Source organism: Aptenodytes forsteri, unplaced genomic scaffold, assembly GCF_000699145.1.
Source record: "Aptenodytes forsteri isolate BGI_AS27 unplaced genomic scaffold, ASM69914v1 Scaffold190, whole genome shotgun sequence".
Lineage (NCBI taxonomy): Eukaryota > Metazoa > Chordata > Aves > Sphenisciformes > Spheniscidae > Aptenodytes > Aptenodytes forsteri.
The window spans coordinates 185,632-201,656 of NW_008794597.1; the positions used below are offsets into that span (position 1 = coordinate 185,632).

Here is a 16,025-nt window from a genome sequence, read left to right on the forward strand (position 1 = left end):
GAGCGAGTGGCTGTGTGGTGCTTAGTTGCCAGCTGGGGTTAAACCGCGACAACAGTGCGCACCTCTGCTGCAGTACTTTGTATTTGAGGAGTAGATGTTTTGGTTGGCTTTTCTTTTGAAGGTGCTTACAGAAGATAGGTGCTTGAGTTCCTTAGGGTTTGGATGCATGATGGTCTTACGCTTTGAATACTTAGTCTTTCAGTTGCAAGTGTTAATACTAATTAACAGCAGTGTGCTGTGTTACTGTGTACTTATTGGTAGGGCAAAGCACATGGGACAGAGCGTAAACTGTTGCACATTTTTTAGAGGTGCGCTTAAAGCACGTTATTTCTGCATTTGCACGGCTGGAGTTGCCTTCCGGCTCTGCCTGCGGGGCTGGGGCTGTCCTCGTGGGAATTGCAGCAAGTCTCTGGGCATTCAGCGCGCCAGCCGGAGAGGTCGGTTAAATGGTTGCCATCTGCCATCCTCCTTCGGTAAGAAGTGGCTCCGGGAGAGCCGGAGGAGAGGGACAGGGAGCGCGTCTCAGCAGCTGAGCAGGTGCGTGTCATTTGGAGATGGTTTTCTTGCAAGGCTTTTGCTGCCCCTGCAGTAGCTGAAGAGGCGGGGAAGGTGGCAGCAAGGGAATAAAGGAGTGGAAGATAAATTTCACTGAGTGGCCTTGCGCTGCTCATGTGCGCTCTTAACCTTGCCTTTCTGCTAGGTTTCCCTCTCCCCTCCCTCCCTGTTTCACATCGGTGCTGCTAATTCAGCTTGGCTGGGAGCACTGTGGAGAGCAAGTCCTAGTGGCTACCTCTAACCTTGTTTGCATTGACCCTTCTAGCCGGTAACAGTGAGAAAGAAACATTAGGAAAAAATCTGAGGGTCCAAGCGTATACGGTTTTATCACGACATCTGCACTGGAGAGGCTTCTTTGTGCTCTTTTCTTCTCACAGTCTGCTCTCCTTGCTCTTGCTGTGGCTCTCCCGCTGGGTCATCCCTGTCCACAAAAAACCCTGCTAGCTTACAGCAAAGACTGCTTTGGTGAATCGCATGATCCTTATATAAAATATTAAACCCCAAATATTGGAAGCGGTAATCTTGAAAACGACAGCTTGGAAGCTGTGTTCTCACAGTCCCATCTGCTTATGGCCAAGCAGAGCACACATGGAGAAAAAGAAATTGTGAATTTTGGATGTCGTTAAGGGTCTGTGTGAATGAAGAGGGGCTTTGGAGGGCATGCAAGCTGACCACTTGTGTGCCTTCAGATACACACCAGTGGCACTGCTGTCGCTCCCCACCACGCTGCTACAGGCAGAAAGCAGTGCTGTCTCAGCTGAATAGAGACAGTCCTGTGGTCCACGTGGTCCTTGGGTGCTTGAGAGGTGAGGAGGTCCTATGAGCCGCACGGCCCTTGGGTGTTTGAGAGGTGAGGAGATCCTGTGGTCCACATGGCCCTTGGGTGCTTGAGAGGTGAGACAGACATTAACGTGTCCGTTAATGACCCCATCTGTGGGGTACCCCTTGGAGTTGTGGTGGTTGATCTTTGTCTACAGGAAGGGCGAGCTTTTGATGGCTTTGCAGTCCTTTGCAGTAGGAAGGCTGCCAATGTTGGTTTCTTCTTCAGACTGATGCAGCAGCGGGCCAGAGTAAACTGGACAGAATTAGAGGTTACGATATTCTGAGATCAAACAAAGCAAGGGTAGGTTAGCGTGGTGTGAAGCACGTTATGTCGTTGGGGCTGAGGTGATGCTGTCTAGGAAGACTGTCTATCTCCAGAAGGGCAGCGCCAAAATCGTCAGTTGGTGGTCCTCGATGTTACCAGTCTCATTACTACCATCACAATGGAGTTAAATGTTACTTCATTAAAATAACTCTTCCTGTTGCATACTCTGCTGTTTCTATATTTAAATTATCCTTCATGCAGCATTCAATTTAGACCACTGCAGAACACCCTTTGAAAACTGCAGTAGTTATGGAACTGTGATTTTATTTTTTTTCTTATTTATTAGATTATAATAGTCTAATAATGGCTTTTATAGCTTTCTAGAAAAAAAAATTAACTTCTGCTGATGTGCTCATGTAGAAGATGTGCGAGGTGGTGAACTAGGCACTAAGAAGGTAATATGAGATGTGGATTTTTGTAATGCATCTACTATGAGAAACGTGGCACTAGCCTATATTATTTGCTGTAAGTATATTGCTTGCAAATCTTTTTTTTTTTGAAGTAGGGTATTAATTATTCTAATGATTCTCTGCTAACACATAACAGCATGCAAACAAGTAGTGCGTTGACACCACAAAGCCTACCTGATTTTAAGTGCCAGTTTAAGAAGTTAATATGTTTTTCTTCCCTCTATATTTTTGAAGACTGTGAGCATGCCCAGGCCGTATTTGTGTTGTAAAACAGACTTTATTGCCTCATTTCACCAAAGGAATAAATACAGTGACCTAAAACTTGCATGTGTGTGTGTGCATGTGCATGTTCTTGATCTACTGTGCTGACTGAAGATTTGCAAAGGGATATTTCATGCAACATGAACCGAGTGCTAAAATTACTGATACACAGCTGAGAGGCATAAGCTAGTACATAGCTGGCTAAAGAGGCGCTGGAACAAGGAGGTAAAGTTAATCATTATAAGGAAAACGGTGCAACTCACGTTGCAGCAGAATTGGGGTTTGTCTCACTGTATGAATTTTATCACTAGCCCTTTGTTTGTTTTTTAGTTTAAGAAAGGATTGAAAAAATGACATAAGCATATGTATATATTGCTGTGTTTAAAGCCAGCAGTCACTGACTGCCAATATAAATCTGCTCTGATGGCTTGGGGGAGAAGTAAATTGTAGGGAGAGCAAAGCTATTTTTGACCAGCTATTTGAGCAGTTCACTTTGCTTTAATTTTTTTTTTTTAATGACTGAGCTGGTAGTTAATCACGCCGGCCCCTGCACTTAAATAGAAAATTTGGGGATGGTTTCCAGCACTAGTACTGGTAAGCATAGGTGCTGGTTTTACTGTCAAAACAGTTTTGCAATAGCTGGTGCAAAAGCGTGTGAGCAGATGAAGAGAGGAGAAGAAACTGCTGGTGGGAAACCCGGTGCATTTTCTGGGGGAGGCACAAATTCTGCACCCCGCGTCTGCCCAGCGCCAGGCAGGGGCTGGCAGGGCTCTGGCTGCTGTTGGGGAGCATAAAATGGATGTATCCTGTTGCCTTTCTATGTCACCACGTCACGCCTCCATCGCGCACGTTGCTCCCCTCCTCCAAAATAAGGAGGCTGGGCAAATACATCTCCAGGCAGGTTGGGCAATGTAATTGCTTGGACATGGTGAGGCTGTCAGGCTGGAGCCAGCCAGTGGCGTGGTTTTGTAGGTGGGACAGCCAGACCGTGTACGCAAGCTGGCCAGCTCCTTGCCTCCACTTTGTAGGAGAAGATGCAAGTGCACGAAGCCATGTGTTTACTAAAAACGGTTGTAAGGAAATACCCAGTAACTGCATAGAGCTGTCTGGTGAGATACGATATGGAAACTGTCCTAGTCTTGCAATTGAGCTCCTGCAGTAGGAGCTGGAGCATGAAACCAGAATGATAGCACATGTACTGGGACAGAGAACTGGGTTGGTTTCTTTTTTTTTTTATTTGGTTTTTTTGGGGGTTTTTTACAGTTAATATGAACCTCAGCTTTGCTGGTAAACTGCATCCATAGTCGGAGTGCCTTATGTTTACAGCAGGCTGGTATAGCCCCTGTGTGTGTGTGTATATATATGTAGATATACACACCACATCTTCAGAGTGGTTTTGTTGGCCTGTACTTCTGGTACAGTTATGTTGGCCAAAGCTGTAGGTGCAGTGAAGCTCTAACATGGTCACACCAGCAGAAAAAACAGCTGTTAGCATCAGGTAGTTTGCTAGATGACCCCTTTTAAAACTCTATGAGCAAGAAGATGCTTTTTGTCAGTGTAATGCTTCTAAAGCATGGGTAGTCTGTTAGACCATGCATTCTGTGTGGCAGATTTTAATAGATAGAATTTTATATTTTATATATATTTTTTCATTTAGGGAAAAGATCAAAGCAAGTGGTCAGCCATTATTGCTGCAACAGGTCTGAGCTGCCACCCCAGCAGATGGTCCCTTCCCGTTGAGAGCTGGTCCCACCACCCTCTGCTCTGCAGGGAAGCCCGAGTTAGAGCAGCAAGCCCTTGCGGGAGGGGAAAGAAGGTCTTTTGGACCTGGGCAGCTCCACGGGCCCCAGCTGATGAACTGATGGGTTGGCCAGTTCTTTCCCTGGTGAAAATGAGGGGCAGTACTTGGGAATGGCTGGGGGTTGTAGGGGGTTGTAAAGACTTCATTTGCGCTGAGACCACAAATTCACTTTACGCTGATTTAAGTTTTGCAACTTATTTTTTACTCTTTGGGCACCAAAGGCAAACACTTCTAAATAGGGTCAATTTACAATATAAAGAGTATAACTAAAGAGTTAATGTGAGAGCTGAATGGATTAGATCCTACCTGTTAAGGTCTTTTTCAGATTTCAGATGTTGACATCAAAATAGCCATTATTTATGTGTCCGAATTGGCATTTCAAGATAGATACAGCAGTTTCCAAGTGCTTACCATAAGTTCTGGTTATAAACCAGGGGGAGTTAACATGTGCTTATGAGATTACTCGGGGGGCTTATGTTGGACCCTGGCTCTCATCAGTGACTGCAGTATTCTTGCACAGCGTGGGGATGCTACAGCACTGTGTTTGGGTTTAGTGGGCTGCCATTGAACATGATTTTGAAGGTTTGCATTGATTTCTGACTGTCTCCTTTGTTGCAGACCAATAAAGCTAAATGGGTCCAGTCACTGGAATGACTCCAGATAAGAAAGCTGAAACACCAGGAGCAGAAAAAGCTGCAGGACTACGGCAGTGTCATGGGGTGGGAAGCTTGCCCGACGCAGGCGATGCCGGCAGGCCAAAGGCCACTGTGGTGGACAGAGATTCAGCAGATGACGAGCTCACAAATTTGAACTGGCTGCACGAAAGTACTAACCTTCTAACAAACTTCAGCCTCGGAAGTGAGGGTCTTCCCATCGTTAGCCCCTTATATGACATTGAGGGCGACAGCGTGCCATCCTTCTCGCCATCCTGCTACCAGAACCCCGAAAAGAAATCCTCCACTTCCAAACCCCCTTATTCTTTCAGCCTTCTCATTTACATGGCAATCGAGCATTCCCCCAACAAGAGCTTGCCAGTCAAAGAAATCTACAGCTGGATCCTGGAGCGCTTCCCCTACTTTGCCACGGCACCCACTGGCTGGAAGAACTCAGTTCGACACAACCTCTCCTTGAACAAGTGTTTCCGAAAGGTGGAGAGAAGCCATGGCAAGGTGAGACCTGGCGGGAGGGAGGTGGATCAAGTTTGACATTCAGAGGGACATGGAGAAGACTCTGTTGTTCTCAAGGACTTTTGGGTTTTTTTTTTACCCTCCATGTCCTCTAACACTTTATTTGCAGCTGGAGATGGTTTGGAAATGCCACTTCTGACAAATCACAGCATGACAAAAGTCTCTTGGTTTTCTTTAGTACTGACCTGGGTAGAGCTAGCTGTGCTGCATCCTTTTTAAAGCTGGCTGACATGCTTTGCAAAGGACCCTGTTTCCACTTACTTACAGTTTTGTTAGCCTGCAATACCCGGCCTGAAACTTTAGACATCTGTCTTAGGATGCCTTTTTGCTGAAACTTCTTAAACTGGTGCTCTCTCTATTTTCCCATGCTGAAATCTTGGGGTGTATTCCTCCTTCCCTGCTTTTCCAACATGGCCACGGCCACGATCGCACCGGGAAGCAGAAGAGATCACGGGATGCCAAGCAGCTTCCCCGCTTGGCTAGCATGGGTGTTGACCATTTGGGTGCAGATGTGGTCTTCTGCAAGGCGCCCTTGCTTGCAGGCACTCTGTATGTACGTGGCTGAGTGTTTCTCACTCTAATAGCTGTCTTGATTATTAAACTGACTCTTTCATTTGTGATCTTCTTTTATACTTAGCACAGCTCTAGCTTTCCAACAACCATCTTAATTCCTGCATTTAATATATCGTATTGCTTTAACCTCTGTCATAACCTAACAGTGTGTGTCTCTGCGTGATGCAGACACAAGCTTCACTTCTTAAAGTCAAGGATACTCTTTTCTGTACAAATTCTTTCTTCTGACTTGTATGATTTTACCAGCGACTTCCTTCCTCCCTCTTTCGTTTCCCATCCCATTCCTCAAAGAGCCGGCTCTGACTTAAATAAACCAACAAACCACATACCAAAAGTCAACAAACAAATCCTGGGCCCATGTGCTTGGACATCAGCCTAAGTGGTAACAGGCTTGTTATCAGACATGCATGTAATGCCTGGCGTGCTTGACAGCCTCGCTGTCAAGATAGAGGTCCTGGCTGTACAGCCTGGAGCTCAGCGGGCGTTGGGTATGACTGTCTCGTACCTGAGGGCTGAACGTCACCGCTTCTCAGTATCACTGCTTTTATGTTACATTGTTCGGGTGTTGTTTTCCCAAGCAGCAGCTTTGCCCTGAAAAAAATGACATTTTGCTGCAAGCTGTGCCTGTTTGAAGGATGTGGACCTGAGCAGTGACTGCACGCTGCCGCAGGTGGCAAAAGTGCCCTTAAAGGACTGGGTGGTTCTGTCTGGGAAGGGAGACGTGAGTTTCAGAAGAATTGGGGCAGGCAATGGAAATTTTCTAAATCGGTATACAAGTTCCTGCTGTGTGTGGATCTGCCCTTTAAAGCTCACCTGTTTCCAGCCTGGAAACCCTCGCCATTTAGGAGCTACCAGTCAGACCTCATGTCTTGGCATGTGGGCGGCAGGAGCTTGAGACTGCCCGGTCCTCTGCTTACCCTGCCGACTCCACCAGTATTGCTGGGCTCAGAGTGGCTGAAGGAAAGCCAAAGGATGGCTTGCTGCTAGATGTGACACCTCTAGTAGGAAAAACAAAACGTAGAGTAGGTACCACCACTACCCGTGAGGTGATGCTCATATGCTCTGTCAGCGTTTTCCCAAGGCTCTAGAGACTGCACAACTCTCTAATTCTTAAGAACAGAAACTGTATTTACCAAAAAAAAAAAAAAAAAAAAAAAGCCCCTCCTGAAACTTTGCCGAAGCTTCCCCATTTCCAACACACAGTAGTTAAATCTTTACCCTCTGCCTTGCTTAGAAAAGGACCAGATGAGGGTACTGCTCCAAATTCTTCCTGCAAAATAAGTCTGTGGCACGCGCAGACTCCACGGGGGATGACAGGAGTGCTGCAGACCCCTTTGGATGAGCTCCTCAGGTGTCACTTCTTGCAGCAAGCAGCCGTAGCTTGCAAGCTTGTCTTGCTGATTGTGTTGCCTCTAACCATGCACTAGCAAGGCCTCTGGGTGCTTCTCTGAGAGGGCAAGATAATTTTGTGTTCAAGCCCCTCTGAAACGTTGCCGAAGCTTCCCCATTTCCAACACACAGTAGTTAAATCTTTACCCTCTGCCTTGCTTAGAAAAGGACCAGATGAGGGTACTGCTCCAAATTCTTCCTGCAAAATAAGTCTGTGGCACGCGCAGACTCCACGGGGGATGACAGGAGTGCTGCAGACCCCTTTGGATGAGCTCCTCAGGTGTCACTTCTTGCAGCAAGCAGCCGTAGCTTGCAAGCTTGTCTTGCTGATTGTGTTGCCTCTAACCATGCACTAGCAAGGCCTCTGGGTGCTTCTCTGAGAGGGCAAGATAATTTTGTGTTTTCTTCCATTTTTTCTTTGTTAGTGGCATCTTAATTGTGTCTCAAAGGGAGCACGTAGTCAGCTTTCTTCTACCCTGAGTGCCTGTGGTAGCAGAGATGCCTATCACATGTTGCATGAGAGGAGCATGTTTATTCTGTAATATCAGGGTAAAAAGGGTTTTAAAGCCTTTCAAATGAATCTGGGCTCTCGTATTGGAAGAGTGTAAATGTCTGACAGGAGGGGAGGGTCTGTGCCCCAGCATCCCGGGGCAGGCTGCTTTCTGACACCCCCCTTGGCTATTGCAGCCGGCCATCAGCTACGAAATCATCTCTTGGAGGTCTGGCAGCAAAGGTAGTCCTTCCTCATGTTTGCCGTAACGCTGATATTTTGGTTTGGATTTCATGTTTCGAAGTGAATCTCCTGATTTTTCTCCCGCTTTACCCATGTGAGCTGGCACTGCAGGGCAGTTTCAGGACACATGAACGGGATTCATTTTGGCTGGTGCTAACCTGGAAGAGGTGCTGCAGGAGCGTGCTTGCTGTGCCCTGACTGCTCCCAGACATTGTCCACAAGACCCTGCTGTAGCAGATCTGGAGTAAAAAAACCTCCAAGGCACGTGCAGGTGATCCCCCAGCACCAACTCTCTCGCTCTGCAGAGCTATTTCCACCGAGCTGCACCACATCGTGCTGGAGACGTAGCTGTGGATGGTCATTCTGTTTGCACGTATGTTCATATCAGCCAGCTAAATACCTTCACCCTGCCTGTCACAGCAGGCTGCGGGCGTTCGGGAGTCTAGGATGGCATTCAGCAGAGATTGAGGGAAGGCTGTCCTTGCTTGGATCGCTGAAAAATATTGTAGGTTATGGCTTTCTTTTAATGAGTTGAAGGGCGCTGAAGGGAAAGTAACTGCTTTGAGATGTCTTATGAGCCAGCACTGCAGTCGAGAGGAGGAACTTCTCATGCCATGGAAACAGGATGTATGTACGTCAAATCTCTGCTAAAATATACATTACCCTTTCTGTATGCACATATTGTGATGCTGCTGTATCTAAGTGGTTTGTTAAGGTTTACCCCAGGTGATAGACTTATGAGCTGAAATACCCTTTCTTATTAGAGTTGCAGTTGCGCTCATGTCCGCAGTCATCCAGACAGACGAGGTTTCAGTGGTTCTCTGGTAATGGTGGTTGGGAGCTGGAGCTGATGGAAAGCAAGGGGACAGTGCTGGAGCCGGTCCCTGGGACACCTGCTTGCCTTCCAGCATACCTGCTGTGGCCCCGGTGCCCCTGAAGATGCGGAGCTGTGATTATGGGCTAGTGATCCTTAGAAGATATTGCTAATGCTCTTTGCATCTTAAGTACCGTCACACAGCCTTGGGGTTGGGGGGAGTGAGGTCTACGGTGGGATATTGCTTTATTTGAGGGAGCAGTGTCTGATATACAGCACGGGAGGACCTGAAGTGAAAAGCGGTTTGGAGTTGGAAGCCCTGAAGAGTCTTCCTGCTCTTTGCTAGACTTCTTTTTACAGCTGTGGGTTTGGGGATTTTTTTATTAATCGATACCACTGGGGAGAAAAGGTGCGAGGAGGCAGGAGTGGCCTCTGCGTCAAGCATCAATTTGGCATTCCACTGCTCACATGGATGTAGGTCTGCCACTGCCTCCTCTGGAGGTCGGGGGGGGACAGGGCTTGAATATCTTCCAACAGATCTCCCTTTCTTCTTCTTGGTAGATGTGTGTTTTAGGGGTTTTTTTTTCTTCTTTTAGGGTTTGTCTTTTTTTTTTTTTTTTTTGACAAGAGATGGTGGTAAACAATCTGTGTGGCTATTCAAATATTCAGGCAAAAAGCAGGTCACATCTATAAGCCTGCAGAGATAGGAGAGAGCTGTCTGTTATCTGATAAACCTCTTGGTGAATATACGATATACCTCCATGCACACGCACAGTATTTTCCAGTGGTTCACCTAGCTCAAGTGGAAGCAGCTGGTGAGAACTGCCCATACCCGATGGAGCCGGGGCTGCTGCCCAGGGCTGAAGCTTATGGAGGGCTTCCTGCAGGGTGGGGATGGGTGTCTGCCTGTGCAGTGAGCCCAAGCCACCGATGCCGGCTGAGTTGCTCCGCTTCGGTCGCTCCTTGGGCTTTTCTCGCTGGTCTGGTCATACTCCATCGTCATACTTCACTGCTAGCAGATGAGGGACCGTGGTGGGGTGGTGGTAAAGGATGAAGCTGCACCATGGGGGGGATCTTGTTTCCAACCCACATTGCTATAATCACACCCCAAAATGCTGGGGACTAGAAACTTACTGTTGTTGTGAAACAGTCCAGTGCTTCAAAATGCAGGAATTACTTTCCTTCCCAATTTTCTTTATTTGGCTAGATAAAATCCTGCAAGTCAAATAAGAAATGTTGGAAAGATGCAGAAGAGATGATAGTCGACCAAAAATAACCGTAGAACAATTTAACTGCCCGCTCATTTTGAGATGGAGAGTCAAAACAGCCTGGTGGCTGCTCTGCGCTGACTCTGGAGGGATGTTTCAGTAGATGGTAAATTAAAGTTACGTCTACATTTCAGCTAGCACATCAACAGTTGCCCCACTGTTGACGTGAACTAGTAACCTCCAAAGGCGGTTTAGCATTTTGGATCACCCAGGCTTTGTCTTTGCTAGGAGAAACAGCACAGTCTTTTTTTGTTGCTGTGGTTAGACCACTGGTTTGTTTTAAAGCCGGATGTATCTGTGTTTTATTGGGTTTTCAGCTCCAGTTGTGCACGGCTTTCCCCTAAAGCATGGCACTAACTTCAGACCTGTGTTGGCTTTCCACTGCATGTCTGCTAAGCAGCAGATGTGAGTGCAATGGCATGCACGAGCAACCCATGGTCATCATCTCTTTTGCTCAGTGTCTGCTTTTAGTACAAATAATGGTGGGTGGAAGCGTGGTTTCGCTTTACACCTAACCCAATCTTACTACCCAAAGAAGAATTCACCCTGTTTATTGCCTCTTGCATTGGATTGAGTGTCTGTATGGCTTCAGGGTGTGCCCAGGTTCAGCTCGCTGTTGCAATACTCACCCAAAATCACCGTATTATATTATCAGGGCAGCAAGCTGGTGGGAGTAAGTGGCTGGGAAGATGAAAGAGGGAGACTAACCCTATTCTGGCTGCAGTCCACAGCTGAACTGAATTAGGCGTCGAGTAGAAGTGCTCACCTAAAGTAGCAGATAAAATAGTGTAGAGCAGTGGTGTGCTGGTCAGGGGAGTTCCCGCTGCTCCCTGAGGGCGAGAGCCTCAAAGCCACTGAAGCAGCGGGGGAAGCCAGAGTTAGGCAGGGTCTTTTACAGGGGAAAAGTAATGAGCTGGCTGGCTGGCCAGGGAATGGGTCCAGCTCTGGAGAGGTGTAGGGAAGGGATCAGGGCATTAGGCTGTCATTGAGATGATGGATGGAGCCAGTTGGGAGGATACCCCCCATTAGTACCTAGCTGGCTAAATCATCCTGCCAGTCACCACGGTGAAGGAATCGGCTGTTTAATTATAGGTAAGCTTCTTGATAGGTATCTTACAGGCTGTGCTCAAGTTTAGCATGAAAAGATGAGTATAAGAAAGATTCAGGTTAAAAAAATAAATAACTCGGAGATGCTGCAGCTCAGAGATCTTTATGAAAGGCAGTGACTTCAACTAAAATTATGGAGCAGCATCTCTCTGTTTCTCAGCTGGAGCTCTCCCCAGTTTGATTTTTCACTATTGATAGCAAAATATTTCCTCTTTTCAGGAAAAGTCCCGTGACTTAAATAGGACCACAGACTTACATGCTTTGTGGGTCCTTTTCAGCCTTAAATAAGTCATGGCATATCCCATCCATAAAATGGTATTAATACCCCCTTGATACCAGTAGCAGGAGGCCAGCTGGCCTCTGTGGGCTCACAGCAGGTGCTCCACGGAGCTTGGGTTTTTGCTCTGAGACTTTTCCCCCCAAAATCTTATAGAAAGATCTTCCCGTTCAGGTGTAGAGCTGCCCCATCCTTCTGCCATGTGAATGACCACCCCTGTAACATCTGGTTTCCCCCAAAAAAACTGGTGCTGCTACCTGTAGAGCTGTTAGCTGATCTGTCAGGTCAGTGATTATAGAATTGTTTTAACTTTTCCCATTTAATTTTCCTCTTTATGTTGCAAGAACTAGCAGGCTCGAAAAACAGGTTTTTTTCTTTATGGGTTTCTTCACATATTTACTATATGAGAGGAGCGGGAGGTGCTTTGCTTGGCTTAACTTTCAGCATATCAAATTTAATATCAAGAATGACTAGCACAGTAGTGCTTACATTGTTAGGTGCACCAAAAATACACTAATTACATTTTCAGATTTTGAAAAAGTGGGAATAATCCGTTTTGTAGCTGGGCATCCGGCAAGTTGCCGGATGTTGTAGGGTTGGTGTTGTCAGGGTGGTGTAAAGTTAAATTAGTATGTGGCCGTATCTAAATGAAGGGAAAGGTGCTTCGGTTTCTTACTTAGAAACCTGTTAATCAAAAAACTGCTGATCAGTTCACTGATGCCTGGACAGATCCTTAAACTCACAGCTGTATTTACCAAGTGTTTAAGGTTTAAAGCTTTCAGTGGACGAACGTGAATGGAAATGGGGCTTTGGAGATGCTATCCCAAACTACAAGACGGGTGTTTCCATACCGTATAACGAGGGCCTTGGGACTGCACGTTTGGTTTAGAAGCCTCTGCTTTTCATGCAGGTGATGTACATCAGCTGTACAGCGGTGGATGCCTACGTCATTGCCTTTTGCTGCGTCTTGGGAATATTAAATTAGAAATGACTGTTACACCCTGGTCCCTGGATTTTCTAATTTGCAGTACTTCTTTCTTTCAGGTGAATGGAAAAGGTTCGTTATGGTGCGTTGACCCAGAATATAAACCTAATCTTGTCCAAGCACTGAAAAAGCAGCCTTTTCCCTCAGCACTTGCATTTTATACTCCGCCGGCGTCACCACCAAGGTAGGTGAATTTTCTCATCCGAGTGCGGCGCGCAGTTACGTTACTCCACCTAGCAGAGGAAATGCCCGTGCGGATGCTGACGTGCTGTTACCAGCTGCCACCCGAGAGAAGAATTTGAGTGGGCCTTAGGTGAGACCGGCTAGACGAGGCGGGGAGACGTAATGAGCTCAGGCTTCCCAGATAGCAGATCTGGGGTTTGTGTCCCACTCGTCTTCGTAACTGTGGAAGAGTTTAAAAGAAGGTCGGGGCTGTGCTGGGTGCGTACTGGTGAGCCCCATTTCTCTGGAGGGCAGGCAGTCCCAGGAACTGGAGCAAAATCTTCCTTCAAGCACAGTTCACCGGGACTGATCTAGGGTGCCTGGTGCTGCTAGCTTGGAAGTGTGTGTCTTCTGTAAGTCACCCATCTGGTTGTAAAATGTATACGTTCTATGCTGTTGTCAAAACCAATCAAATTTCTGCAATCTGAGATGCTCAGAGAGGCTGGTCTAAGAGAGGGGTGTTTTTCTCCGAGGCTGTTAAAAGCATTTTGCAGCAGGGATGGGAAGAACAGCCTTTACCATAAACATACTCTGAGGTGGAGCATGCAAGACTTCTGAAATCAGGGCTTCCGCATCCGACACATTTTAAGATTAGGCAATAGATTTTGGAGAATTTGAAGTCAACGTCATGCGTTCTCAGTAGAGGAAGAGGAACGCCAGCCGGGTCAGCCTGGAGAGGAGGATGTAAAGCAGAGAGGAACGCGTTGCTGTTGGTGAGCTCAGTTCTTAGGTAGGCACATGGCTGGTTTATCTAGTTCAGCAAGGAATTTGGGTGAGATAAGAGATAATTAAGGTCTCTGTACATTGCCCTATGCCTTAACCTTACTGCGAGGAGTTTCCTTAACAAACAGGAGGAACTGGGATTACTGGAGCAGGACGTAAAACTGGTAACATTGAGCAGGCATTTCTAAGGGTCCAACGGGACGCTGACCCTGGGAGCTGGCACCCCCATGCAAGCCTTAGCTGTCTGGCAGCGGCTGAAGATTTGTGCGGCATGGGCTTTTCCAGCCGGGCTTGTAACCTACAAGATACAACAGGGGTCTCTCACCTTCCAGCCATCTTGAGCCGCAAAGAGTCATCTTGGGTTTGAACGAGCCAGGCAGAAGTGTCCTGTTTTCCAGCTTTCTGCTGGAACGGGAGCATTACTAAAATAACCCTGAAGCATTTAAGTATTAAGAAATAGTCAAATCGGAAAATATGAGATGGCTGATGGTATTGTCAGGCTTTGTTTTCTGGGAACAAAGATTGTTGAAACTACTGTAATTGGACTCTAGATGATAATGTTTTTACAGGCATTCATGTTTCTACGTAAGGGCATGGACTTCTGTTTTTCAGTACAACTCAAGTGAAGGTTTGGTCCTTGAAAGCTTTGTTAACACTGTGTCTATGTTAACATGGTCAAACTTTAAAATGTAGAGAATAATACAGATGGGAGGGGACCTCTGGATGCTGTCTGTCCAGCCAGAGGATCAAGACAGACTCAGCCTAGGGCAGGTCGTTCAGAGCCTTGACCAGTTAAGCTTTTAATATCTCCAAGGTCTTCAAGATTAGTCCAACGATACAAGCATTGAAGTATGATTTACCTAGCTTGTATAAATAGAATGCACTGAAATTAGGTGTAGGGAAGGAGAGATTTTATCTGAACGCTAAAGTACTTGCAAGATCAGGACTTTGATTTGAAGCGGTTGTTTTTTGGTAACTTTTTTCCGTCACTGAAGGACTAATCACACTTGCCAACAATTACAAGGAAATCCTGGTCCTAATGAAGCCACATGGCAAAATTCCCACTGACTTCAATACGTGAAGGATTTTGCAGTGCTTATATTTATAAGGACAACAAAATAAAAACAGCATTTTAAGACACCTGATTTCTCCCTAATGAAAGCTGGTTTATTTTCCTTTAATAATAAAAAACATTAGTAGGACTTTCACTCATACACAGGAAAAACAGATTTATATTTTTCCCTTACATGTTTCAAAATTCTTGTATTAGATTTAAATTCTGGCTTAATTTTGGGGAAGGGCCCCCAAGGGGCTGCCTTGTGTGTGGAGAGAAAGAGAAAGCCCAGAGGTACAGCTGGAGAGAAGCTGGAAGGACTGTCCAAATTTAACTATAGGATGATGCTAGAATTCGACTGCGAGAGTCTCTGAATTTTTCTGTGGGAGGGCTTGTGTTCATAATTATTTTCCAGTGTGTTAGCAGGGAATATACCTATCATTCAGCAGCATTTTAAAATAAAAATTAAGGTGTTACTTTGAGCAGAAGCTTTCCAAAACTGTAATCTGTGTCTAGTTAAACTGAAACTTGTATTATCATAGATGATTGGCATCACTGGTGCATTTTATTCCTGCACAGCTTGTTCAACAAGTCGGTGCAAGGCCCCTAGCTGCATTCTGTTGCTAGTACTACATGTATTATATCCCTGGGCTCTGGGGATGGCCAGGGTCCTCATCTTGCAAATACCTTACGCATATGCATAGCTTGTCTTAATCAATACTAAGCATTAATTTGCTGTAGGAAAGCTCTGTGTGGATATGATTCTTGAAGGATCTGAGCTCAGACAAAAGATGTTTAGCATCTCTTTGTGCAATTTACCTGCAGACGGCGGAGCCAGCCATGTTGGGGTGGGTCCACTGCTTTACTTGTGACTTTTTTATTTTTAATTTTTTTCCCCCCATTTTTGGGTCTGTTCCCTTGGCACTCGGTCACCCCCACAAGAAAACATACCAGACAGTGAACTCGAGTTTTGCACATGTTTGAGTTCAACGGCACTGGATCTTTCTCCCATCGGTTACCACATTGGGAGATGCTTAAATATTACTCTCCTTTTCAGTAGCTTTGGTTTCCAGCACCAGGCAGGCTGCAGTGCTGCAAGAGCTCCTTACGTAGCTCGGATGATGTATTTCAAGCCACCTTGCTTCAATTTTTCTTGCATCTTCTCCTTGCCATTAGCAGTCTGCGCTCTGCTAACCTTTGGAGCTGTGACCAATGGCCAACTGAGTTTGGATACTATGATGGCAAGTCGGAGCAGCGAGAGTATTAAATGAGCATCCCTCATAAACAGCTGTGCAGAGTAGCTGATCTCAGGGTTGTTAAGATGGGTGCAGCCACAGCACTGGCCAGTCACCAGTGAAAAATATTTTGTTCAAAATTCAACTTAAAGAATGAAGATTTTAATTTTAAAAAGGTATTTTAAAAATGGAAATAATTGTTTGGGTTTTAATTAATGATCTAGACTGGTAATTTAAAAAAAAAAATAAAGCACTTAGCAGCTGCGTGACTCTGGGGGGGGGGG

At 46.0% G+C, this 16,025-nt stretch overlaps 1 protein-coding gene across 3 annotated transcripts in view; it reads left to right on the forward strand.

The window, feature by feature from the left end:
• Nucleotides 1-16,025, forward strand: part of FOXN2 (forkhead box N2) — a 34,172-nt gene that overhangs the window by 9,358 nt on the left and 8,789 nt on the right. For 2 of the 3 annotated variants that reach the window (XM_009272692.2, XM_009272694.2), the window contains exons 2-3: nucleotides 4,793-5,343; nucleotides 12,567-12,691. In XM_009272692.2, the coding sequence (XP_009270967.1) occupies nucleotides 4,807-5,343; nucleotides 12,567-12,691 (662 nt within the window). In that variant the 5' untranslated portion in view covers nucleotides 4,793-4,806. Of the gene's footprint in view, nucleotides 1-2,081; nucleotides 2,168-4,792; nucleotides 5,344-12,566; nucleotides 12,692-16,025 lie in introns of those variants that run through there. The other variant, XM_009272693.2, reaches the window with a different exon arrangement.